Source organism: Syngnathoides biaculeatus, chromosome 2 (assembly GCF_019802595.1).
Source record: "Syngnathoides biaculeatus isolate LvHL_M chromosome 2, ASM1980259v1, whole genome shotgun sequence".
NCBI classification, from domain to species: Eukaryota; Metazoa; Chordata; class Actinopteri; order Syngnathiformes; family Syngnathidae; genus Syngnathoides; species Syngnathoides biaculeatus.
Genome location: NC_084641.1, coordinates 16,697,014 through 16,723,659, shown reverse-complemented (window position 1 = coordinate 16,723,659; position 26,646 = coordinate 16,697,014). Strand labels below are relative to the sequence as shown.

The 26,646-nt window shown below is 41.7% G+C and overlaps 2 protein-coding genes across 6 annotated transcripts in view; one reads left to right on the top strand and one right to left on the bottom strand.

Moving 5' to 3' along the window:
* Positions 1–118: 118 nt before the first annotated feature.
* On the top strand, positions 119–9,919 carry LOC133509878 (calsequestrin-2-like). 2 transcript variants are annotated; one of them, XM_061837316.1, is made up of 11 exons: positions 119–371; positions 547–631; positions 688–788; positions 3,554–3,662; positions 5,043–5,116; positions 5,195–5,325; positions 5,415–5,460; positions 5,552–5,606; positions 6,843–6,943; positions 8,600–8,674; positions 8,745–9,919. In XM_061837316.1, the coding sequence occupies exons 1-11, from the start codon at positions 129–131 to the stop codon at positions 8,946–8,948; spliced, it is 1,224 nt and encodes a 407-aa protein (XP_061693300.1). In that variant the 5' UTR covers positions 119–128; the 3' UTR covers positions 8,949–9,919. The 2 variants fall into 2 exon arrangements, with proteins under 2 accessions (XP_061693300.1, XP_061693308.1); XM_061837324.1 differs by lacking the exon at positions 8,600–8,674.
* A 4,221-nt stretch (positions 9,920–14,140) lies between these two features.
* LOC133509859 (vang-like protein 1) overlaps positions 14,141–26,646 on the bottom strand; it is a 32,011-nt gene continuing 19,505 nt past the window's right edge. For all 4 annotated transcript variants that reach the window (XM_061837284.1, XM_061837277.1, XM_061837293.1 and 1 more), the window contains 6 exons: positions 20,209–20,640; positions 19,342–19,517; positions 17,833–17,993; positions 16,729–16,876; positions 16,192–16,426; positions 14,141–14,441 (listed from right to left, as the gene is read on the bottom strand). In XM_061837284.1, the coding sequence (XP_061693268.1) occupies positions 14,181–14,441; positions 16,192–16,426; positions 16,729–16,876; positions 17,833–17,993; positions 19,342–19,517; positions 20,209–20,640 (1,413 nt within the window). In that variant the 3' untranslated portion in view covers positions 14,141–14,180. The remainder of the gene's footprint in view (positions 14,442–16,191; positions 16,427–16,728; positions 16,877–17,832; positions 17,994–19,341; positions 19,518–20,208; positions 20,641–26,646) is intronic.

Here is a 26,646-nt window from a genome sequence, read left to right as displayed (position 1 = left end):
AGGAGAGCAAGCCCAGGTGGATAAAGAAAGTACAGCAGAGGAGCTGAGCACAAAGCGGGGCCAACGTGACACCACAAGTGCAATCTTTTTGAATGCCATCGCTTTCCCGTTCTCACCATCGGCCGACAATGCGGCACGTGCGCCCGTCTCTGCTTTGCACTCTTTGCCTCCATTTTATTCTGCTTTGCGTTGCAGAGGAAGGCCTGGAATTCCCCAACTTTGACGGCAGGGACCGGGTGTTGGACATCAACGAGCGGAGCTACAAGAAGGCTCTGAGGAGGTTTGACCTGCTGTGTCTGTTTTACCACGAGCCCGTGACTGCCAACAAGGGGCTGCAGAAGCGCTTCCAGATGACTGAGCTGGTCCTAGAGGTGAGAAACTGAAAGAAAGAACATGCTGTCATCTGGTGATAGTTCAAATTCAGTGGGAACCGGACTTGACTTTTCATGATTTTATCCACACAGACATGCACATGCCGTATCGTGTACGCGTACTCTGACCTCTACAAATGGCCTAACGCATGTTTCATGTGACCCCACGGCACAGCTGACAGCTCAGGTGCTGGAAAACAAAGACATTGGATTTGGGCTGGTGGATGCGCAAAAGGATGCCAAAGTAGCCAAGAAGCTGGGTAAGCCGTTACACACGTACGGTGTACAGCAATCTTATTCAAGTGTTTTTGATCAGGCCTACAAGAGGTGGGCAGCGTCTACGTCTTCAAGGACGATCGCGTCATTGAATTTGATGGAGAACTCTCAGCGGACACTCTTGTGGAATTCCTCTTGGATGTGAGTGCACTCGACACAACACAGCATGCCCCGAAGTGGATCTGACTGAATTCATAATTCAACAATCACAAAGACGCTTAAAGATCACGCAGATTCATCCAGATTTATTCATTGGATGATGCCTCCACATTAATCATTCGCAACCCACAATACAGAATTAATAATTCCAAACAATCATGATTGGCGATACTGTAGCTTACCTCGATCTGATACCAGAACTTGCAGTATCACACCTCAGTACTTGTGACAGCAATATTACAATACAGTAAATTACAATATTATTATTACTTTTCCCATTAATTGTGATGAGCATAGACAGCGTATACTGTATGTGTGCCATCTGAGATTTGATGCACATTTCCGATTTGAAATTGGAATTTCTGAGTGTGAATTTCAATTCGTAACACAATTATACTGTAATAACTTATTTAAAAGAATCCCATTTCTTTTTGAAATGATTTTGGAGTCAAACCGTGTTATGTATTAAAATTTAAACTCAGAAATTGAAACTCCTAAATTCAACTTTGAATGCAGAAATTTAGGCTCAGATGAGGCAGAATACATTTTATACTATGTGAGCAAACCAGCAAAAGTGTACACCTCGCATTAAAAGAGAAAACTTCTGCAGATCCTTTCCAGGAAAAAAAAAAAAACAGAATATCATCCCTCCGCTTTCTTAACCACGTATCCTCACCAGGGAGTACGCCCTGAAGTGGTTGCCAGCCAATCGCAGGGCACACAGAGACTCCACACAGAGGGGTCAGGATTCGAACCCAGGACCTCAGATCTTTGAGGCACATGCTCTAACCAGGTCTCCGTCACCTCAGCCAAAATCATTTCAAGGACTTCATGATCCCTTCTGTTGAGGATGTGTATGAAGATGCAGAGTTCCTCTTCCAGCAGGACCTGGCCTCTGCCCATGCTGACAGAAGTACTAAAATCTGGTTTGGTGCCCATGCCATCACAGTTCTTGACCGGGCAGTCAATTCGCTGGATTTAAACCCCATTTCGAAGCTACAGGCTATTATTACAGGGAAAATTAGGGGCATTAGACCCGCAAACAAAGTAAGAATTAATGTGTGCTTCCATAATTCTTTAGACGATGCCAGAGGCCGATTGCCTCGATGCCGTGACGGATCGCGGCAGTGAGCAAAGCGAAGGGATTCCTTAGCGAGTATTCAACATGAACACATCGCTTTGAAAGTACCACATTTTGATTGATTTCATGTGACCCAAATTTCTTTCTTTCCTTTTTTTTCTGCAAAACTGAGAAGAGAATTGTGATTTCTTCACGGTATACCATTTTTTTTTGTAATTCTTAATTTTGTGGGTTTTATGAGCTGGAATCCCCAATTATATAAAAATGAACAAATAAATACTGGAATTAGTTTAAATCATGGTCCAAGAATCCATAATACATTAACTTTTTGAGAAGAATTATGAGAATAAATAAAGTTTTCCATAATTTTAGCATTTTTTTCAGAAAGGTTCTTTGTGAGGATAAGCGGCTCAGAAAATGGGTGGATGGGTTGCAGTATATAAAGAATAGCTTCCAATATGTGAAAATCACGATAAATCACTCAATAACACCACAAGCTGCTTTTTAGACCTCCCCATAACATTTCAACCCCGAAAAGTTTCAATTTTCCATTGATTTTTATTTTTATTGTAAGAAAATGTTATGCAATCAAAATGCATATTTGTGAATTCCTCATAATTTTTCTGAAAACATCTGAGTTTTATTATGATGTTGCAATTTTAGGATAACCGACCGATTATTATCAGCACACTAAAAGCACTTTATAGTTATATTTACGCACATAGCCTTTTTTAAAATGAAAAAAATATGTACTTTCTCTTATAATCCCCCACCCCCACCAAAAAAAAAGACTGGACCTCTTTTGGTATTCTGAATATTTTTCCCACATTCTCTCCAAGTACACGCTCTAAATGACAATATTTGTATTTTGAATTTGGTAATGTCTTCGATAGTCTGCTTTTTTTTTTTTTTTTTTTAAAACATCTACCCGTGTATAGAAAACTCTTAAGACACTGACGCCATAAATTTTCAGTATTTCTCGGAGCTGTTTCACCTTTCAGTACGAGACTTCGGGATCCATCCGGTAATGTGTGTTCCATTCAGTGTTTCCCAAGTTGATGTACAGTAAAGAAAAAAAGTATTTGAACACCCTGCTATATTGCAAGTTGTCCCACTTAGAACCCATGGAGGGGTCTGAAATTTTCATCTTTAGGTGCATGTCCACTGTGAGAGAGATCATCTAAAAAGAAAAATCCAGAAATCACAATGTATGACTTTTTTTTAATGATTTAGTTGTGTGATACAGCTGCAAATAAGTATTTGGAAACCTGAGAAAACCACCGCTAATCTACAGTCGCCTTTGTTTGCAATTACAGAGGTTAAATGTTTCTTGGAGTTTTTCACCAGGTTTGCACACACTGCAGGAGGGCTTTTGCCCGGCCCACTCCTCCACACAGATCTTCTCTAGATCAGACAGGTTTCTTTGAGAAACAACACAGAGTTTCAGATCCCTCCATTGGGTTTAGGTCTGGAGACTTGATATGCTTCTTACGGGCCCATTCCTTGGTTTTCCTGGCCGTGTGCTTCGGGTCATTGTCATGTTGAAAGACCCATCCTTTATAAGTGGGGGAACTTGCAATATAGCATGGTGTTCAAATACTTATTTTCCTCACTGTATCAATGTGTGCATTTTTTGCAACGTCTTACTGTGTTGCCCCCCTCGCAGGTGCTGGAGGACCCAGTGGAAATAATCAACAACGCGATGGAGCTCCGAGCCTTTGAACGGATAGAGGAAGACATTCGCCTCATCGGTTACTTCAAAGGGGAGGATTTACGTATGTTACTTTGCCACTGTGATGTCACTGGTCCTGTACTCTCATTTGTAGTCAAACACAGCAGAATTTTGCCCCCTGTAGCTCCTTGCAGTGTCCCAAAAGACCCTTAATGGGATCTCGATCTCTCCGTCTCCTGATTTCGCTGTGTGGGTTCTCTCATGAGAGGCTTTAAATAGCATCTAGTTCACTCCCTAATAGGTCAGACTGCAATTACAATCCCGAGACAAGATGGGATGTGGTGCATTGTGCTCACGCTGTGATGTTTCTAAAATGGGATCTTGAGCGATAATTCTCAAATTGGAGTCCAGAAAATATAACGTAGGGGACTGCAAATTATTTTTGCACATAGTACACAAGTGCATATCTCTGTCTGAAGACTAGTGCCCCTCCCCCCATGCTATGCAAATTCATTAATATAGCATATTTAATTGGTTCTACAGGTAATGTACGATTAATAAGTTAAGAAAAGGGCCCGCTTTCTACTTTTGCTCTAATAAGCCCCCCCCCATGTCCCAAACATATATAGGAGGTTAATTGAAGACTAAATTGTCCGTAGGAATGAATGTGAGTTTAAATAGTTCTTTATATGTGCCCTATGATTGGCTGCCGACCAATTCAGGTTGTACCCCGCCTCCGCGATAGGCTCTAGCATACCCACAAGGAGAAGCATTGCAGAAAATGGATAGGTGGAAAAAATATGGGCAGTAAATGATAATATTGTACATGAATGATGACGCAAAAGCGAGGAAACGACGGGAAGCTCAGAATAGAGTCGCTGCTGCTCCTCGTTGGGAAGAGCCAGATGAAGTGAATCAGGCATATGGTTAGGATGCCCCCTGGACGCCTCGCAAGTGAGGTGTTCCGGGGGCATCTCAATGGGAGTGGGGCACGGGGGAAGACCCAGGACACGTTGGAGAGACGACGTCTCATGGCTGGCCTGGGAACATTTTGAAATCCCGCCGTGACAGCTGGAGGGAGTGCCTGTGGAGAGGGAATACGGTACTGCGCTTTTCTACTTGAGTTGCTGCTCCAGTGACCTGACCCTGGATGAGCAGAAGAAGATGGATGGATGGATGGCATTTAATACTTTGAAGTAATATGGGTGCATATGCCCCCCCCCAAAAAAAAAAAAAGTGGCTCAATGTAACACAGAATCAGCTATATCTGACGACCAATCCCACGCCTCAATTAGTCCGTTGCATCAAGATTGTATGAAGATTATAAGGGACGTCCTTGAAATCATTTTCCCCTGGTGAGGAGTCCCGGGACCCAATGTTTGAGAATCCTGGTCCAGAGATAATACATAGTACAATGGAAGTGTATACCAGCCCATACGCTGAAGGCGACACTTGGGGTTTCTCACTCTTTCTTCCCCCTCAGACTACAAAGCTTTCCAGGAAGCCTCAGAACGTTTTCAACCTTACATCAAGTTCTTTGCCACGTTTGATAAAGCTGTAAGTCCAAAGTAAGTTGCCGCATCCAAATGTACCCCACGACGCGTGAGTTCTCAGAAGATCGTTTGTGTATTTCAGGTGGCCAAACATCTCTCCCTCAAGATGAACGAAGTGAATTTTTACGAGCCCTTCATGGAGGAGCCCACCGTGCTGCCTGGCAGACCTTTGTCCGAGATGGACATTGTGGATTTTGTCAATCATCACAGAAGGTTCATGTGATATATATATTTTCATTTATTTATTTTACTGATTTTGTTCATAGCTGGCACTGATCTTGAAATGTGAGTGTGGTCTACAGGGCCACTCTGAGGAAGCTCCGGGCAGAGAACATGTTTGAAACCTGGGTAAACACAATTCTACTTGTAGTGCTTTGCTGCATGTAGAAAATGGTGATGAAAATCAGAGACATGTTCCCCCCTCTACACACACTGCCAGGAGGATGACATGGACGGAATCCATATTGTTGCATTTGCTGAAGAGGAGGATCCAGGTCTGTTATTACATTTTTAGTCCCAATAGACTGTTTTCGACCATGTGACTACATCCGGGGCACATGGCCACGTTGGATGGGTTCACTCTACTGACGTGCTGTTCACTCTATGGCGTTTGCATTCAGACCGGAGTTACACGAATGTCCATACGACTGTTAAAAATGACGCATGATGGCTAAAAAGACTGGAAAGTAATCGGGGCTCATTCGATGTTGTTTCAAGGAGCCGCTATGACTAGAAGTGTGCTTTTGTCGACAATATCGACCAATATGCCTTGGAGAAACACAAATGGAGCACACAAATGTGGGCGTAGGCAACCTATCCAGACATCGTTCACTATCTCCTCTTCTCGTCAAGCGCTTATACCGTGGACCAACTAAAGAATTACAAAGGTCTGGAGGCCTACAACCAATTCATAAATGGCTGGCTTCGTCATGCGGCGGTATCCATTGTAAGCACACTGCTAAGGTTAGTGTACCGCACGATGCAATTTAAATATGTACCGCCTGATTACAGTCAGCGTTGTGTTAAATTTAGGTTTAGATTATTATTTTCGTTTTTATTACCGAGGGAGAGAGAGAGAGAGAGAGAGAGAGAGAGAGAGAGAGGTTCGACCGGGACCAGTCCCAAGTGGAGCCCGCACCTTTTACTCCACTTCCACGGCTAAATTTTTAACGCAACTCACGAAACAGCTAGCGGTGCGGTAACTCATTTTTGCAAAACTTGTTATAATAAAACAGAAAATACAGATTTTGGAGACATGCATTGCATTCACACACGGGTATTATGTAGGCCGTTGGCCCTCAAGAATAAGTTTCCTTCACAGAACTTACTTATTAGTAGGTGTGAAATTTTAAAAGGTATCCAATACTTGCCACGAACAAAATGCTCCGAGCAAACTCAGACGTTAGGGAATGACTTTGCTGCTAGATCAGCTCTGCTCATACGAGACAGCCACAGTTGTTGCCGTTTGGTTGCTCCGTTTTCTGGCACTGGTTCTTGATCACAGCTGGCGGTTGAAACAAAGTCGCTTTACAACCGATAACGTGGCAGTGCGCCCCCATTCGTACGCCTTTCTGAAATGATTGCTGCTGAGGTACAGTTTGTTTACTTGAATTCACCAGACCAAAATGCCGCCCACGTTCTAAATCGGAAGGTGTGTGACGTCAGTCGAAAACAGTCTATAGGCACCGCCCTGTATACTGCACTATTGTCCCCCCCCCTCCACCACCCAGATGGCTATGAGTTTCTGGAGATCTTGAAGGACGTGGCCAGAGACAACACCAACAACCCAGATCTGAGCATTGTCTGGATTGACCCTGACGACTTCCCTCTGGTTGGTCCTCATTATTGATGGATTTGTAATACTTCATAGGATCTTAGGAGGCAAGCGAGCTCCAGAGGTGAGGGACTTACTGTAAGTCTTATGTGACTCAAGTCACGTGACTCACGTGAGTCAAGTCACATGACTTGACTCAGATGAGCTTTTTTTTCTCAGCTTGGACTTTTACACGATAATCACACAACCATGACAATACTCTCCCCATGCAGTAGAAACCACTGCACACCACGTTATCCCCTCAACACCACTGTCTGTTTTCTGTTTTATGTCTGTTTGCTTCCCGTTGATGTACCCGGGTTTTGCTGTACTTCAATATATCACTCCTATCGGCCTCTTTAAATCACATACTGCAATACCATAAGATTAGCTGCAACCTGTAAAAAAAAAAAAAAAAAAAAGTGCCGGATTTATTCAAAATGAATAGATACGTACCCATTACACATCACACTTAATTATTGTGTCGGGGAATGTCAGTGGAATTCAAACAAAGGCAAAGAGAATTAAGATTATAAATTGTATCATTAAATTTAATACAGATCTAAGAGATCTGACTGAATAAGAAGAAAAATACCTCATTGATCCAAATTTCACTCAGGCTATCGCTGCTTTTTTTTTTCTTTTTTATAACAGCAGGCAAAGAGGAGTGTCAATAGTTGTTCATAAAAGACTACGTTTTACAATAAGAAAGCCAATCCATAATTCTACAGGCGAAAATGAGGTATTGAACACACTAAACACAATTGTCAAGGTATAAAATGACTGCGCCTTTTTCGGCACACTATTTTCAAACTTGATTAACCCGTCAGGCATTTCCACTGAGAGCCATAACGCTTTCAAGAACCCAATAATCGCGTTCACCTCATAGCTCAGTGGAAAAGTCTAGAAGCAGCAGAATCTCAATTAGCTCCCAAGTATGCTCTCCTCATTCTGGTCCAATCCAGATTTTCATATTAACAACATATCCCTTTATTTCTGCACATGGGAACATCTACAACAGCTATTTACCAATAATATTTTTATGACACCCGAGGAATTGTTTCAAGAATTTCAAATAAGCACAAACTTCCTTCCATACGATGAATTAAAAAAATATTTCCACACTTCTGGGAACCTTCAACTGGCGGAGTTTTCTTAGCAAATAAAGAAGCTCTTCCCACAAAGGAAAAGAAAGGAAAGGCTAAACTCAAAAGTTTACTCTCAAAAGAAGATCTGTCTGTTGACCGTGATTACTGAATGCTGATATGTAAAAAAAAAAAAAAAAAATGGACAGTTTATACATTATAAAGTGCTCCACACATTTTATTCATTAGACTATGCATAAAATGGTCTTTTCTTCATCTGACATATGCACTAAAAATACTCCAGACAATTACTACGCAGCGAATGCATCCCAATCCAATGCTTTTGAAACTGGGTTATGCAGAAACTCGGATATTTGCATATATCAGGCGGGTTCGGGCAGGGGTTCTGCCTCACTGAAATCCTTCGGAATACAAAGAACCACAGTCGCATCTTAAAATGTGCACTGTGCACAGTAAAACTGTTTCGGTATAAAAGTTATAAAGATCCTCCAATTTGTTTGACCAAAAATCTGAACTGGACCCCTTCCCTCCCAAAAATGTGAGCAGCATCTTTTCTGATGTTTTCTAGCTCACCACTTACTGGGAAAAGACCTTCAATTTGGACTTGTTCAGGCCTCAAATCGGTGTGGTCAACGTCACAGATGTAAGACAAACTCAATCTTGTTTATCAAAACTCTACAGACTTTAATGAGATTTCTGTTGCGCAAATTTAGGCAGACAGTGTGTGGCTAGACATGTCCGACGACGAGGACCTGCCCACGGCAGAGGAACTGGAGGACTGGATTGAGGACGTCCTGTCCGGCAGGATTAACACGGAGGACGACGACTTGGAAGACGACGGTGGAGACTTTGACGGGGATTTTACTGAAGACAGCAACGAGAGCCTTGACCAGGATGAAGATGACCTCGATGACTGATCTTGCTGCGATCTTTATCGTATCTCTTTACATCTCTTTCAGATGAGAAATCCTTTGAGAGATTAAGATTTGACCCCTTGTACTTTATGATACAGAGGAGATAGGGGCAATGTAATGCTTGCTACATGCTATGATCGCGATTACAACATTGCTTTTCTTGCAGAGGTAAAAGTAAAATAATGCACAGTGCTGCCTTGACTTACAAGTTTACTTCCGTCTCTGACCACATTTGTAACCCAAATTGTGCATATCTGGAGTTATCTTTCGCCACTGAAATAAAAGCAAATTAATTCCTTCCAGCACTTCAACAAAAACCAACAAAAATGTTTGTCGCCGGTTTATCAGGGAAAACAGAACTCCACAGTATTGTACTTTGGAGAAAACTGTGATGACAATTTCATTGAACGGAAAGATTTAAACAGTTTATGCATCATGATAATTCAATGGGCAGTGTGCTACTCATTCTGGTGTGCACGCTTTGTCCACCGTGTGGCAGTAGACGAGTAGTTTTCAAATTGGGGGATCTCAGCTCCCGCCCACCTCCTTCTGGTTTTCTATTTTCACTGCGATGATTTACAACCATTTTTACATTTTTTTTTTTGTGCTAGCATATCTCGCCCCCACCCTGTTAGAGAAGATTTCAAGATGCTGGGGGGGGGGGGGGGGCGCAGCGAAAAAAGTTTGAAAACCACTGATAGACATACTATGTTCAGATTTAGCAATGAAGTTCAAAGAACATGTCAACTAAGATGCAATAATATTAGCCATTTTTCCACAGAAAATAAATAATACATGTCTGTGAATATTGTAGTATGTTTTGTCGGCATGTGTTGTTCCCATTTGCATCCAAACATGAATTTAAAGGTTTATTGTTACCGTCGCGGTGTGTTTGTGAATCCAGAGGCTCAGTGACGGTGTCATCTGGTGGACAACTGAAGCCATAGCAATTTCTCAAGAACATAAGTGAAGCACTCGCACCGTTTCCCATGACAGTAATAAAAGTTCAGAAAAGTTTGTATGGTCAGTCAAGTGTTTTTTTTTTTCCATTCATACCCCAAAATGATTATATCATCATGATAATAAAATATGCAGATGCTCTCCCCAATACCCAATAAAAACAGGGCTGCTCAGACTTTTTTTACCCCAAGATCTAATTTTCAAGCAGCCAGCCTCTCGCGATCTACCGACGACTGGGGAGTTGATGACGATGATGCTCCCTAATGTTATGTTCCCTCCTATATTTAAAATACAGATTTATTTTTTGGTGCACTGTAATGTCCGTGCTTTCATCCTGGATCAGGCTGTGCCAAGGTGGAATTTGAAAATTCCACACCACCTCATCCTGCAGGGAGCCACGGTGGATCAGCCGGTAAAGTGTTGGCCTCACAGTTCTGAGGTCCCCGGTTCATTCCCGGACCCGCCCGTGTGGAGTTTGCATGTTCTCCCTGTGCATGCGTGGGTTTCCTCCGGGCAGTCTGGTATCCTCCCACATCCCCAAAAACATGAAACATTAATTGGGCACTCTAAATTGCCCCTAGATGTGATTGTGAGTGCGACTATTTGTCTCAATGTGCACTGACAGCTGGGACAGGCTCCAGCACTCCCTGCGACCCTCGTGAGGATAAGCGGTGAAGAAAATGGATGGATGGATCTCATCCTGCACTTTCTACTTTGGCTTGAGACCAGATCTTTCCCACTCGGAAAAGAGAAAACCTGGTCCAGCTTAACCACTTTTTCTTCAATTATTCACATATTACGACAGTCATTGCATCTTAAAACAACAGCATTTCTTTTTCAAGTTTCTCCATTAATATTGAAAGTAAACATAAGCAGCATGTCCAGCTCGTCTTTTTTCTACGTCGCCCAGACTGTGTTGCGAACTAAAGCAGCGATGGTGGACGCTGTCATTATAAAACACATTGATAGGCTGTGTAAGTACTGTAACATTTGTAATTATGAGTGTACGTCTTTAAGAGCGGGGTTGGGGGGGGGTCGTGTGTAAGGTAAACTGGGAAAAAGAAAGTGTGACGGAGCAGTGGTCGTTGTTAAAGAAAGTTCCGTGTGCAGCCTAAAAGAAACCAGTGGCTTCTACTTTTCATATTTTACAGTACGTATGTGAATTGCACCATTGGATGTAACAACCCTCATCATCATCCCTCACTCATTGAATTACATTTTCAAAATGCCACAAACTGAATACCTTTATGTGATACTTTCAATTTGCATTGGATTTATTTGATTTTTTTTGCGTGCAACAGAATATCTGCGAAGAGACTGCACCAGCAGTGGACAATTGTGCACGCGCGCAGTTTAGAGGGAATATCGGCAGACATCTTTTTTTTTTTTTTTGGCACACCGTCCCACGATTAACCAAGACTGCCTCACGATTTTGTCAATTGCGATCGACGCATTGTGCTCCCCTGTTCTAAAACATTCCTGTTGAGCTGTTATTGGCTCAGAATATGTTGAAATGCCATGAGCCAATGAAATGCTTTGAAACATTTTTGGAGGAATGACGTGCGAAGCGAAACAGCGATGACGTTAGAAGTTTCAAACGTCATCGGTCACGTGACACTGGTGTTTTGATGCAAGCACAGACAACATTTCCAATCACTCCGGTTCAGGAATAATGACACAAGCCCCAAAGCCTCTGTATCCTTTGCCACTCACTAAGTTACCGCAACATCTAAGAACTATTTTTGGGTGGTGTTGCCGAATGGTTATCTCAAAACTATTTGACTTTGCAAGGGAATCTCAGTGAAAAAGTATCAAAATGTTGTTTAAACCAATTCCCAATTAGTTTTGTTGATTGAATGTCATCTGCGGATTCCGTACCACATTTGTCTCACAAGGAATGTTTAGGATACGTATTTTGACACCATCAGGACATTTTGGCCCTTAAGTCAATCCTTCCTGAATGAATTAAAAGCCACCGAATAATTCAGGATGGTTCGGTCCCTTTTAATGACTGCAGGGATCAGGGCGAACAAGTTAGGTGTGATCTCCCCTCGACGTAGCAGGCTGACAAAGAGCCGACCAACTCATGACAAGTGAATTAGTAATGCTGCAGTTATTCAGACAATGTTTGTGCGATGGTGAAGACATGTTCACATGACCTCAGGCCCTCCTGCCGAAGAAAGCTGACAAGTGTCTCGGGCGGCTGACAATGTCGTTTCAATTCAAATATAATTGACACATCTATGATGTCTACCTTCATTTGACACTATGAAACCCACAAATGCATGTAAACTAGGTTAGGATTGCTTGAGGTATGTTCACATACCTTTGATACAATACAAATTGCAAAGATGCAACAAAATGTCATTTAGCCTAGCAAGCAAGTGCCAGCACTCACGGTTGCATGTAAACATGCCGGTGCTTTAAAGCTTCGGGATACAAGTATGCAGACAACAGCAAGGGTGGGAGACAAAGCGCCGGTCACAACATGCAATCCTTGTGGTTGATGTCAGATAGGTGTCGGTATGTGGCACTGCATTGAAGATATCAGGAAAAAAAATACATTAAAAAAAAAAATCAAACATGCTAGACTTTTCATTTTGCTCTCGGAAGGCCAAATCGTTGCTCATGGATTTTGTCACACAAGAAATTTTGCCGTTCCTGACAAAATAAGTTGGGCTCGATCTGGGAAATTGCCCGCGATTGGCCAAATATTGGGGCTAAAATCCTGTAGTCTGATTTGGGTATTTGGTAATAATTTGACTGACTTCCACCTCTGCATTTCTGACTATAAATTTTAATTTGGGCAGTCATCTGAGGATAAGCACACAACAAAAGAGAGGAGCGATACCTTTTATCATTTGAGCAAGTAACTTGTCAAAAACTGCAGCATCCTCTTTCACTTACTCAGATTTAGCTCAAGAGAATCATTCTTTAAGAATTCCTTTCAAGTTAGACTGGATGTCGTATTTGATTTTTTTTCTTGCCATGTGGCATTGGGACTAAATGAACAGCCTGGCCCGAGTAGTTTTGACCAGATAGTTTAGCCCATGTGTCAATATCAGTCGGGACAGGACATTTGTTTGAAGATGAAGCCAACAGAGGAGACGATGCATCCATCTGCACATAACCACGTCATTACAAAACAAATCAAAGGAGGAAAAGCATTCCATTTAGATGCAAATGTTCATTTTGCTCTCGACTCATTCCTATTCTTGTCTTGGAAGGAAAAGACGGGTATACAAGGAAGGGAGGGGGGGATTAACTCAATGATATATGAGTTGCGACAGGTGGACCTAGACACTGTATTTCCACCAGGATGATACTATTCATTTTTACCACCATGCAGTGATATTCGGGCCTGACACGTCAACTATCGTCAAGCTCAATGACATGCAAAAATAGGTTTATGATATTTGTGGATGCACATATCATTTTAGGAACTTTTAAACAATAATACATTTAGCTACAGTAAGACAGCAGTTGTACAAACAGTGATAAAAATGCTTTAATTTTGTTACCCGATACAAAGGGATGTGTTAGAAGTCAATAGCAAAGCTGGAACATAAAGCTGTTCAACAGTCGGCCGTAACCTGGCAAGAGCGTGAGTAATGGCGATGAAAAGGACACAAGTGCAACATATGAGTAAACATATACACTGTAGATACATACAGCTTGTTCATACATAAACAGACACGGTGTACTTACTGTATAGGCATCCACAAAGGGTTCACCGCTCAGTAGTTCTGTTCAATGTTCACCAGGTGGCAGTAGCGTACAACCCTGATCTGGAGTCATGAACACATTTCCAGTGCATATAAATCTCTTTTTTTTTTTTCACCTCATTGACAAAAAGTGTTCAACTTTTGAACTCAGGCATGCTTGACATGAGATATGTTTTTGTCCATAGTCCTAAAGATGTATTTTTGAAGCTGACTTGTTTTTTGGTTTGGGACTCCAAAATGAGTCAGATTCTATCTCTACTTTTTCCTCATTGGAGAGCAGTTAGGAAATCCAGATCCAGTACCACCGTGATTCTGTCCAAACAACTTTGCAACCCAAATCGTCCCAAAGTTGCCATCTAGTCTGATTCGGGATAACAAGCACAGTTCACAAGCAGAGCATAAAACTGAGAATTTCACTCCACATCTACAAAGCATCATTCATATTTCTGTCCAAATCCCCCCCAAAAAATCCTTGAAAATATGTGTGTGATATATTGATCCATAAAAAAGATGGGTAAAAAAACAAGAACAACATAAAAAAAAAGAAGACCTACACAGAGGTCTCCGATTGTAATCGCAGGACAAACTTGTGGGACTTTGGGTCAATGTACTCCTCTGACATGCGGATGAAGGGGATCTTTTTGACAGTCATCACCAAGCCGAAGTCTGCACACTTGAGCACGAAAACAGTGCCGTCCCTCAGGCCGCTGGTGACTGACGCCTCACTGACCAGCGTCCACTGACGGGCCAACCAGTGGTCCCGGCTGTACTGCAGAGTTGGACCTGGCTTCAGGTAACTCTCCAGGAAGGCCTGAGCAAGAGACAGGAAAAGGTTACACACACTCCAGCACAGGTGTTCAAACTTTTTCTCCCAAGGGAAAAATCTATAGATGCAGGGGTCGGCCCGACCAGCTTCACTTTCACTATTAATTATTTAACATGCCAAAAACAACAGTGTCGGAAAAGAAATGCTCAGCAGTTACAGTACGTAGTGTTTTTTCAATAGTCCCTTGTGTATTCACAGCTATTACGACATTCTAGAACCCCCCACGACAGATGAGACTGTATATTCACATTATTATTCATATACATTTGAAAGCATTTTGGATGATACCAATACCAAGTATGTTGTGAAAGTAAGTTTTTTGTCCACGTGGGGTGACCATCTTCACATTCTACCCTTTTGTATCTGTGACTTTCAATGTGTATGCGTTTAAAAGTTGGGCCGTCTCCTGTTGAGTGACATGGGAGTCAGTGAATGAGAGCGTGGAGTTGGCTGTCACTCACCACACCAGACACAGATAACGCGGAGTGGACAATATTAATAATGCATAATACCTTTATTATCAAAATAAAATGTAAATCTTATTACTTGATTATTCAATGGGATATTCGGTACAATAACTGATTCAACAGCATGGTGATAAAAATAAAAGTAAAGTATGTTTTGAGATTTCCAATGAAAGGTTTTTCATCCTTGACATACAAACCTTGATCCATACATGTGCACATGGCCACAGACACACACACGTGCGCGCACATGCACCCGCACACACCAGACTCATGGTCGCACACGCCAGCATTGGGGTTTGGTCATCTAATTTGTCTTTTTTGCCCAGATTCTTTAATGTGACTATGTTGCACACATCGCCTGGTCTTGGATATGTTCACATTCAATTAATATACTTTATACTGTATATACCGTAATTTCCGGGTATAAATTGTGACTTTGGTCACATGCTCTCAACCCTGCGGCTTATGCAATGATGCAGCTAATTTATGCAGTTTTTTTTATAACAGCCGCCAGGGGCGATCGAGCAGAAAAGGTAAGACTGAAAAAGGTGGAATATTTGTGTTGAGGAAGACGCAAGTTTAATGTAACTTCACGCTTTGTGCATGAATAAAATTAGCATGAACAGACCCTCATTATGGAAAATGCAAGAATATCTGATGCTATTCCAATCTAACACGGAGGAGAAAAACTTGCAGGGTTTCAGTGCACAGGAGGAAGATGAAGACGGCTGTCAGTGACTTTTCCTGGTATGTTTTTTTTTAACCCCCCCGTTAGTGCTGTGCTACCGTGTTACTGCCGCGTCACAGGCACTGTTTGGAAAGAAAAGCTAAGGTATATTATCAAAACTTTGAAAACTCTTTATGAGTACCGTCTTACTTTGTAAATAACTCATGTTTCAATGTGGGGACATGCGGCTTATAGACAGGTGCGGCTTATGTATGTACAAAATGGTTTTTCCTTTAAAAATGTACTGGGTGAGGCTTATGATCAGGTGCGCTCTATAGTCAGGAAATTACGGTACTATAGATTTAACTTTTTTTTTGAAGTAGCGTGAATTTAATCTTCTGTATGTGTTACGAATATTGAAGAATTGGCAATAAAAATACCTCGACTTTTAACATATGCTTGTCACTACTTTTCGATTTAGTTGGGGCTTTAAGCGCATTGCGATTTCGTAGCAAACTACAGGAGATGGGTTCCACAAAAAGAAAATAAGTGTTCCTGACTATGTGGGGTACAAATCCAAGTATTGTGAGGGAGGTCTGACCTTAGGTGACATGTTGTTGCTGATGGAGAAAGCCAGGTGCTGCTGGATGCTCTCCATGCTATGGCAGTGCTGCTGTTTGGTTGTCCTCAAGTACTTCTGCAGGGCCCGTGCCATGGATGGGAAGATGGCTTGTGCTGCCTCTCGCGGGTCCATAATGTCTCCTGGAGTTTTCTTCTGCTCCTCCTCCTTCATGTGCTTTATATGGGTGAAGGCCTCTTCTACGGCAACCACCAACCTAGGAGCAAAATCCAGTGAAGGGTGACATCATGAGTCAATGATATACAGGAGCATCTCAATAAATTGGACTACTGGAAGCACTCTATTTCATCTTTGCAATTCCAAAAGTGCAACGATAAATATAGATTCATTCAACACAAGAAAGTAATTTTCAGTAGGCCTATTCTACATCAAAATCTTTTTCAGCTTCTTATGTAACATTCCAATGATAAAATGTGGTTGGATTCCAAATATTTTAAACAATTAAAATGACGCCAAATGAGGAAGACGCTGACGTTTCCCTGATTGCCCGCCACTCACCGGGCTTTACGTTTGCGCACGCGCCGCTCATGCTCGGCCTCCTCGTAGTAAAGTTCGTTGTGGCCGGAGTCCCGGCAATGGGCGGCGGCTGCGATCATGGCTCTGGACTGGGAGTGTGCCATCCCTGTGGCTGCATTGTTCCCCGGACCTGTCGGAGTGCATGGAAACGAAGGATGCAGGAAGGAAAGAATGACAATTTGCTGCAAAGGAAGCGATGGCATGCTTTTATAACTATTAAACCTTGTTGCTTTTTGTATTTTCATTCACTATTACTTTGAAAACTGTGAGATTTATTATCCTTCAAATCTTTTTTTGTCTCGTCACAAAAGGGAATTCTAGAGCGTGATCCTGACTAATGCAAATGCACGTTAAAACATGGGCGATCTAGTAAATTATTCATCGAGGCCGGAGATGGCGAATGAATGGAATAATTCATGTACGGAGCAGGGGGGAGTTTTTTCAGCAAATCCTACTTGGAATGACTCTGGTTAGTTGGGATGTATGCATTATTATCTTCCAAACAGTTTACGGATTCGCAACTGAGAAAAAAATGCAAGCAGCCAATAGCTTGTCAGGCATCATCAAACTTGCTGCATTAATTTGGACAAGCAATTCAACAATAGTGGAAATAAATAGCACAGGCTTGGGAGAGGATGACGGGTGAAAACGAGGGTAAAAGAGGTGCAAGGGGGAGAAACAAGTTGTGAGCCACTCTCTCTTAACATGTGCAGGACAAAAAAGAAAATAAAGTGAGTCGGGTTAGTGCACTTGAGTGAGGTATGAGTATACTTGAGTACAGGTGATAATTTAACAGCAACTGTCTGTTACATTTACACAGTTGGCTGAATATTTGGCACTAAAAAGTGGCATGACGACAGCCTGTGTGTTTGGTGGGGCAAGGGTGCAAAGTATGACAGTATGTGCACATGAGTGAGAAGCATCAGCATAGAGTTAACTTACTGTTCAATAAATAGGCTCTGAGTTTAGCTTTAAAGACTTAAAGAGACAACATGAGGAGAGGAGACGGTCAATGAATGACACGGAATTTTAGTTAAACAGGAGAATCTAGAGCCACAGGATGAGCTTAAACAATATAACACACACCTTCAGCAGGGGCAGCTGGAAAGTCCCCATCCACGTTGTACACTTTGAGACCAGCCAAGTGCTTGGCGGCACGCGACTTGGAGGCGGACAGCAGAGCTGGGTTATGGATGGCGAAGTCGCAATAGTAGTGCTCCAATATGGCCAGTGCTGCCCGCTGAATACTGCGTGTACAAAGTGTAGCTCATCATTTTCAGAAATTTAAGCATACAACACCAGCCCACAAATTTCAAACCTACACCCACCGATCACAAATTCATGTATAGCATGGTGCCTTGAGATACAACTGACCCAACTTACAAGTCTTTGGGAGATTATTAATTTTTTGCTTTGACTTGGAAACTGACATTTGAGATATGTGCACTGTATGGTTTGGGGTTAAATCCATACAGCTGCAACGCTTATGCAGCAACAGTTCTGTTTAATTATTAATCAAAAACCAAAGAAAATACACAAAACACGACTTTGTTGAGAGGGCTGTCCGCAAGCCGCATTGGGTCAATTTTTAAGCAGAGCAAGGAACGAATGTGTACAGAGCGAGCAGCCCAGCAGGTTGCACTCTATAACTTTTCTGGGCTGGGAGGAATGCATTCCTGTTCAATTTAAAAGCTCTGACAAAAGAAACACACAAAAAAAGTATTTGTGTTCTTTTTGCCCTAAAAGTAACATCTAAGATGGGGGTTCCAGCACAAAGAAATTTGCTGCAAAAAGTTATACTGACAAGCCTTAAATGAGACGAGAATATGCTGGAGTATTTTAGCAAGTCATATCAGAACTATGTTTACAAATTAGCGGTGTAACAGTTCCCAAAATCCATTGTTCAGTTTGGGTTTTGTTTGTCACGGTTTTTGGTTTGGTTTGGTAGAGGATAGCTTTTATTAAAATCTTTCATTTCTTGTATCACTAAAAGTGAAAATATGCTGATAGCAAAATTATTAATTGTCATCCATCCATTTTCCAAGTCGCTTATCCTCATTAGAGTGGCGGGAGTGCCGGAGCCTAGCCCAGCTAAGTTTGGCCGAAATGCGGATTACGCTCCCACCCCAACACTCAATTCCATGTTCTGCAATTTCCTCTCGTCGTTCTGCCGAAGAACCGGCTTTCCAACTCTTTGTCTTCGACCCACAGTAGCTGAAATCTTTAAGCTTCCTGACCCTCTATTTATCCAGGCCTACAGTCTGCACTGGCTTACGTCCCCCGATAGGGCTGCATTGGAAAGCGTATATAATGTATTTATGCAAATATGCATGTAAACATTAATGCACCCCAAAGACCATCCATTATCATTTTGGTGCTTCTGTGGTGACATGTTTTTTTTAAAAAAAGACATTGTACCTGTAGGCATTATAGCTTCCTACAGGTGGTTTGAAAGGGTTTCCTTCCTTATTCTACTAAACGAGGTGGATGTGCTCTGACCTGATTTTCCGAATGCATAAGTAGCCTAACCATCCAGCATAGGGTTTCTTGACACACACAGTATTCTCTAATCTTCCCACTGTTTGGTGCTCTCACCTGAGTTGCCCTAAGTTGTAGTGCCTGGTCTCTCCGTCTGTGGAACGCGTGACACACACAGAGTAATAGGGCTGAAGCTGTCTTAACTCCAGCAGCACAATGGCCAGGTAGTGAATGAAGAGTAGTGCATCCACCAGTGACACAGCGTATTGCACAATCCCCTGGTAGTTTTCATCCTAGAGGGCACAAGGATGAGGAATGAAAAGAGAGTAGGCCACTGTGACTCAATACATTTGCAAAGATAAGCGAAAAGCAGGCATCAAGCAGATACATGTAAGACGAGATGTAGAACACACGAATAAGAAATACATTTCAAAGCACGGCAAGATTTGTGTATTTCCTGAAAAGCATGCTCGATTTAAAATGACCACACACCACACTCGGGAAAACAATTGTGTCAGTAGTGTTCTGACCTTGTTACTTTACTACAAAGTGGGAAACATTCATTTTGAGAAAAGCTCTGGGACACCATTTTTATTTCACTTTAATAAATTGTCACACTTTTATGTATTTATTATTTACTTACTCATCTATGCAATGTCCTCAAATGCGCTTTTGGATGAACAACATTGGCAATAGTATCATGCTAATAAACAAAATGCCATTGACATGCAAACAGTTAATATCAATTGTTGCAGTTTTAAAAGGAAACCATATTACTCTTTTTTTATAAAGTACAATATAGTGCTTTTTTTCCCTTTTCTAAGGAGGGGGGCTGGAACAGATTAATGACATTTCAATATGGAAAAATAATTAAAGATACCAACAATTATTTTGAGTTACAAGTATTGTCACTGAACAAATTCAACCCTTTTCTTGGGGCATGAGTGTACTTAGCATGCATTCAACAGCAGATCATGTTCTCACCTGCGAATCTAGTATCCTCACGCCATAGAACAACCAGTAGGAGACCACAAAGAGCAGCACCAGAACAGCAAGCAGAGCCCGGAATACAAAGAGGCGCGGGAGACTGGCTCGTGGGGGCCGGAAGAAGAGGGCCCAAACAGCAAGCAGCAGGATGAGCAATTTGAAGGCCACAGAGATGAAGAGGCCTTCACAGGCCGTGCCACAGCTCTGCAGCTTCTCTGGCCAGAGCAGGTGCGGGAGGACCATGAAGGCCAGCGGTGAGAAAAATACCAGGAGGCCCAGGATTACTGCAAGGGTGAGTGTAAAATAACGGCGGCAATCAAGCCCCACACTGTCCTCCAGGTCCTTAGTGATGCGCACAATGTCTTCCTGAGAAAGGCTGTGTTCTGATGTGCCAGTAACAGCTGTTGTGGTCTCACCCCAGTTGTCATCCTGCAAATATGGAGCGACATATTTCAAATAAGGTGAAATCTGCAAGATGTTTCTTTAGTTTACAATACTTTCATGTCTTGAGTGAAAAGGGCCAAGCAGAACAACAAAAACACAATTTACCGTTCAACGAACAGTCTGTTAAACCCCCAGCAATGCTACATTACGATTCCCCCCAAACAAACTCTTTTCAAAAGACATCTCTAAAATAGTAGAGCTGAAACAACTTAGCGAATAAGTTGAATTTTTAAAATACAAAAAAGTTCAAGCAAATTTCTGCCTCATAACTTTTCAGCGCTCGTTTTCCAAAAGGACTGTTTCTGCATACTCATGCACTACACCAGACTTTTTTTACCCCAAGACCTACTTTTTAAGCAGCCAGCCTCTCGCGAGCTACCGACGACTGGGGGGTGGGGGGTGGGGGCGGGTGATGATGATGATGCTCCCAAACCGTTTTTAGGTTAATGTTATGTTGCCTCCTATATTTAAAAAACAGAATTAGCTTTTTGTGCACTGTATTGTCTGTTCTTTCATCCTGGATCAGGCTGTGCCAAGGTGGAATTTCAAAATAACACACAATCTCATCCTGCACTTTCTACTTCCTACTTTTCCCACTTGGAAAAGAGAAAATCTCGTCCAGTTTAACCACTTTTTCTTCGATTATTCACATACTCCGACAGTCACTGCATCTTAAAACAACAGTATTTCTTCTTTAACTTAATCCATTAATATTGAAAGTAAACATAAGCAGCATGTCCACCTCGTCTTTGCTCTACGTTTCACAGACTGTGTTGTTGTTAACTAAAGCAGCGGTGGTGGACGCTGTCATTACAAAACACATTGATAGGCTGCGTAAGTACTGTAACATTTGTAATTATGAGTGTATGTCTTTAAGAGGGGGGAAGGAGGGGGTGTAAGGTAAACTAGGAAAAAGAAAGTGTGACGGAGCAGCGGTCATTGTGGGAGAAAGTTCTGTGTGTTGCTTAAAGAAACCAGTGGCTTCCTCTTTTCATTTTTACAGCACGTATGTGAATTGTGCCATAGGATGTAACAACCAGTCATCCCTCACTCATTGAATCACATTGCAAAATGCCACAAACTGAATAGCTGTATATTATACTTTCAATTTGCAATTTATTTATTTATTTTTTGCACACAACGCAGAATATCTGCGAAGAGACTGCATCAGCGGTACACAATTGCGTACGCGCGCACCTTAGAGGGAACATTAGCTCATTTCTTTTTTTTTTTTGATCGACCAAGGCTGCCTTGCCATCGACCAGTCGATCACGATTAACGCATTGAGCACCCCTGCACTACAAAGTGCAGAAATGTGGCATGACGTAGTAATTTTATTAAACAAATGGTAACAAAACCAACAACAAGCACAAAGGCATACATGAACCGCTACGGCCAGAACTGTCACAGACTGGCTCACCGTTAGCCACTTAATGGCCCACGCTAACCTTTGCTCATTGGAGCCAACTCTACACACTCATTTGCTGACTCTCACATCACGCACCACGCAAAGCCTCAACTTTTAACCGCATGCAGTCATAACGTGGACCCTGACAGTGTTGCCCTGAAGTGGATGACAATAAAACTGGCACCTCATCTGCACATTTTAAAAAATACGTGCATCTGTTTACTTAATCAGCAGTATAGTTGGTCAAATAAGCACATAAGCACAAGCACATTGAAATGTAAAAAAAAATCATGAAAAGTACACATTTTGGACACAAACTGTCACAATAGGTAGAAAAAAAAAGGTCAAGTACACCTCATCAGACTCATGTCTGTCAAAAGTCAATATGGAATGTTAAAAGAAGAACATAAGAAGAACAGACTGCATGAAAATTAAGATACCAGCTGGAGATTACTGTTAGTAACCTAATAACGGCCACGGATGACTCAGCATCCAGCAGTTCTTTGTAACAGGACATTGATTGGGATCAAAATCAACAAATGGTTTATTTTTAGTTGAATTAGTTTTGTCAATTAGTTTATTTTAATTCATTTAGTTATGAGTTACGACACCTCATCAATACTGAAATTACTCGATCACAGAGCTGCCTTTGATCTCGTTGATTATAATATTGTACTATGCTTTGAAAAGCACATTGGTTTTACAGCCACAGCACTTTTTTTTGGTTTAGATCTTATCTCTCGGATAGGACACCATGTAATGTGTCCTTTGAGTATTACTTCCATTTGTGGAGTCCCGCAGAGATCAATACTTGGCCATCTTTTATTTAGTATTCATATCAAAAATATATGCAAATATAAGATACGTTTTCACTGTTCTGACAATGATAATCAGACATACAAACTAATAAAAGTAAATAACCCACGAGATTGCGGTAATCTGGAATCATGTTTCACAGTTAATGAAGTTTGGCTGCTTCTAGGCAATCCAGTCTTCACTCATCACGATTCTGGATTTCAGTTATTTTTCTTGCCTTGGAGCCATCAATTTTCAACACGAAAAGCTTCCTTTTTTTTTTTATTTTAGATTTTTTTTTCTTGTCTCCTTTCTGCCATTATGCTTGCCTCTACTCATCGTCTCTTGCACATGTATGAGACAATATGCGTTGTTACATACTTGGCCAATAAAGGTGATTCTGAACAACCGGTCCAAGTCATGAGGCAGAACCTACCTGCCTTTTCTCTTGAAATCGACTCTTATTCCATCTTAATTTATACAATAAGGATTTTTTTAACGTTAATTTTACTCAACCATAAATAACTGTAGGAAAATCAAATGGATATTTTTTCCTCTTTTTTCACCCCCTCAGAGCTGCAGCTGTGTTGTAGTTTAATGTGACATTGTATTAGCGGTTGATTTCTTCATACACATAGCTAATAAATTTATCGCAGAACTGGATTGTGTTCAACTTTTTTTCCCCTACTCTATGAATGGAAGAGGAGGTTGTCTAATCATGAGAAAGGAAGGGAATCAAAAATGGAAAGCAGAAAAAGAAAACAGTGCCGATGCCAACTGGGCTCAACTGATCTTTGGGTCAGACTGTATCGGCCCATCATGAAGGTCAGTCATGTTGGAGCAGAGCCTTTATAACAACAACGATAAGGACTCTTTGCACGGCAGTCACAACAAACTGCCGGCACAAAGCAGAGGAAACACCGGCTGTGGGGTGGGGCTGTGACGGCTGGCTGTCTGGGTGAGGAGGAAGAAAGTACTCTGGCCTCACTCTGAGAAAAGCGTGTTGAAATATAACAAAGGAAGGTTTCAACTAGAAAGGTTTACAATGACATCATTGACTGAATTTACACTGTGCCGACACCAAGTGGTCACAAAAAATGCACAATGATTATCTCTTTATGAACATACTTTTTTACTAATTTAAGTGGTCAGTGTTTGGGCTTAAGTAAAATAATCTGCCACACACAACCAACACCTTTTGTTCTTTGAGTAGCAAAATGACATGTTCATCAAATGAAAGGCAATCATCCATTCATATTTCATACCGCTTAACCTTCCCAATCAAAGGAATAAACTTTGTTCGAAATTGAAAGAAAAATAGATTATAGGTATTTGTGTAAAAGTCTGGGAATTTTTGGATTCACCAGATAATTTAAAGCTGAGAAGCAATAGATGTTATGTACACTTACAGTTTATTCTTTAAAAATATAGGCAGATGTGTTAAGTGATAGATTATAACATATCAGACATCAAAATCATCACCATATTTTCCGGATGACAGCGTGCACTGGATAATAAGCCCCGCCCACTCCGTGCAGCGTCGCCCCCCCTCCCATATACGCATCAAGCCTGACCATATCCTGCGGATATATACCGTAAGTACTGGTAGCCTGCGAAATTAGATATTCACACAGGAAGATTTTGTACATGTTTATTTACACATCTTGTTTTCGAACAGTGACTGGAAAACCCCAGTAAAAATGATAAAACATAATAGTAAAGTCAGTTTTAAACTCCCTCCTAATGTTCACTGAAACCACTAAAGTTGTCCATCTACCACATGGGAGTTGAAAAGCCTCAGAAAGTCTCCGTCACACACTATTTCCGTCTCTTTGTTGCTCTCAATGTGATTTTCATCTCGAGTTACCACTGATGTCGTGCTGTTCTCCACACGTAGCAGTCCAGCCTTTAGAAATTAATTAAATTAGAAATTAGTTGGAGATGGTGGATTCTTTCACAATGCTCACGCTTTCAAGATCCATTGGCAGACGTCAGAAAAGGAAGACCTTCACATGCGGCGAATTTTTATGAAAAGATTTGAAATTCTTGTTAAAAATATGTATTTTGCATTGGTGTGTGTCGTGCTCTGTCCTGCTTTGAGGGGACCAAACACTAGCACAGTCTTGTTCTGCACACATTCCAGGTAGCTTTGTCTTCTTCTACGCCCAACTGAAGTACATTCTTTTTCTTATATGCGCGCTGAAAGTTAAATCTTCTTCTACACATTGGAGGCATCTGCACATGCACAAACCCGAGTCCATAGTAGGGAACGGACATTTTTTTTTACCATTTTGTTCCAACAGGTTTTTGTTGTACTTTCAAACTCATAGCCACTATTGACAAAAAAAACTAAATTTTAGCCTCATTGTTAAATATACCGCAGGGTTCACAGCAGCTGAAAAATGTAGCGGCTTATCATCTGGAAAATACGTTACATAAATTGACCAATTGGCCTTCACGGACATATCTGTTGCTGATTTTTCAGCTGTTTAAACCATCTCAGAAGAATTACATCACAAGTAGCAAACCAGGCGGCATGGTGGATCAGCAGGAAAGCCTTGGCCTCACAGTTGTGAGGTCCCGGGTTTGATCCCGGACCCGCCTGTGTGGAGTTTGCATGTTCTCCCCGTGCCTGCGTGGGTTTTCTCCGGGCACTCCGGTTTCCTCCCACTTCCCAAAAACATGCAACATTAATTGGACACCCTAAATTGCCCCTAGGTGTGATTGTGAGTGCGGCTGTTTGTCTCTATGTGCCGTGCGATTGGCTAGTAACCAGTTCAGGGTGTTGCCTGCCTCCTGCCCGTTGACAGCAGGGATTGGCTCCAGCTCTCCCGCGACCCTCGTGAGGATGAGTGGCTAAGGAAATGGATGGATGGAAATAGAAAACCAGACAATAAAATGTCTGACTTGGATTCCTCTGGTAAAAGGGTAACCCAAAGCCAGATCCCAGTGGGGCTCACAAAGACAACAAAAAAAAATCTCAACAAGAGCTCTACATCCTTCGTTACGATAAATCAAAGCACATTTTGGGCATTTGAATATGAACTATATCATTATAAGTCAACTACGCTTGACAAAGTGGGTTAATACATCTCTAATCTTTTCTCAACTCGCGGACTAAAAATAGACAGTCGTGACCCACATTTCTCCACAGGATTAACCAATTAAAGACAACAGGTTCCCAGTCTCCTTCATCACATGAAAGTAGGTGAAAGAGAGGAAGTGGCAAGGAGCCGACAGAACTTAAAATGTCCTAGAGCCGTTCAGTAAGACAAGTATTTAGAGGGACGGAATGATCCGCAGAGTGAGGACTTGAAATGACTTAAATTACTACTCAAAACAATGCAAAACAATCAAAACAATCTCTTTTTATCAAGTAAACATTTTAGTGACTTAAACTATTTAAATTTTTACGATTTCTGAAAAGAGAGTTAAAGAGGTCCTCAAAGACTGCAATGGTGACCTGTGATTGCAATATACTGTACGCGACTTAACAGCATTATGTGCATTTTGTTATCTGCTACCAATCGGGTATTGTTAACCGCCATGAAAAACTGGCATTCCACATGTACAAATACTGTACACGCTGCACACATATGCATGTGTGCATGACTAAGCAAAACACAAAACAGTTCTCCTGCCAAAAATAGTGCAAATTTGTCAGCTGACTTTGGACCTCTTCGTCCTACCTGGCTTGATTTGTTCCCTGCTTCAGTTTTGACCAACGGAGGAAGGTTTGAGTCGGCTTCTATTGTCGTGACAATGACCTCCCCTTTCTCAGCTACATG

Excerpts from the sequence above, each read along its gene's own strand:
- LOC133509878 (XM_061837316.1), top strand. The coding sequence starts at position 129 with ATGCGGCACGTGCGCCCGTCTCTGCTTTGCACTCTTTGCCTCCATTTT. Across the intron at positions 789-3,553 it reads TTGTGGAATTCCTCTTGGAT|GTGCTGGAGGACCCAGTGGA; the intron begins GTGAGTGCACTC and ends CCCCCCTCGCAG. Across the intron at positions 8,675-8,744 it reads GTGTGGTCAACGTCACAGAT|GCAGACAGTGTGTGGCTAGA; the intron begins GTAAGACAAACT and ends GCGCAAATTTAG.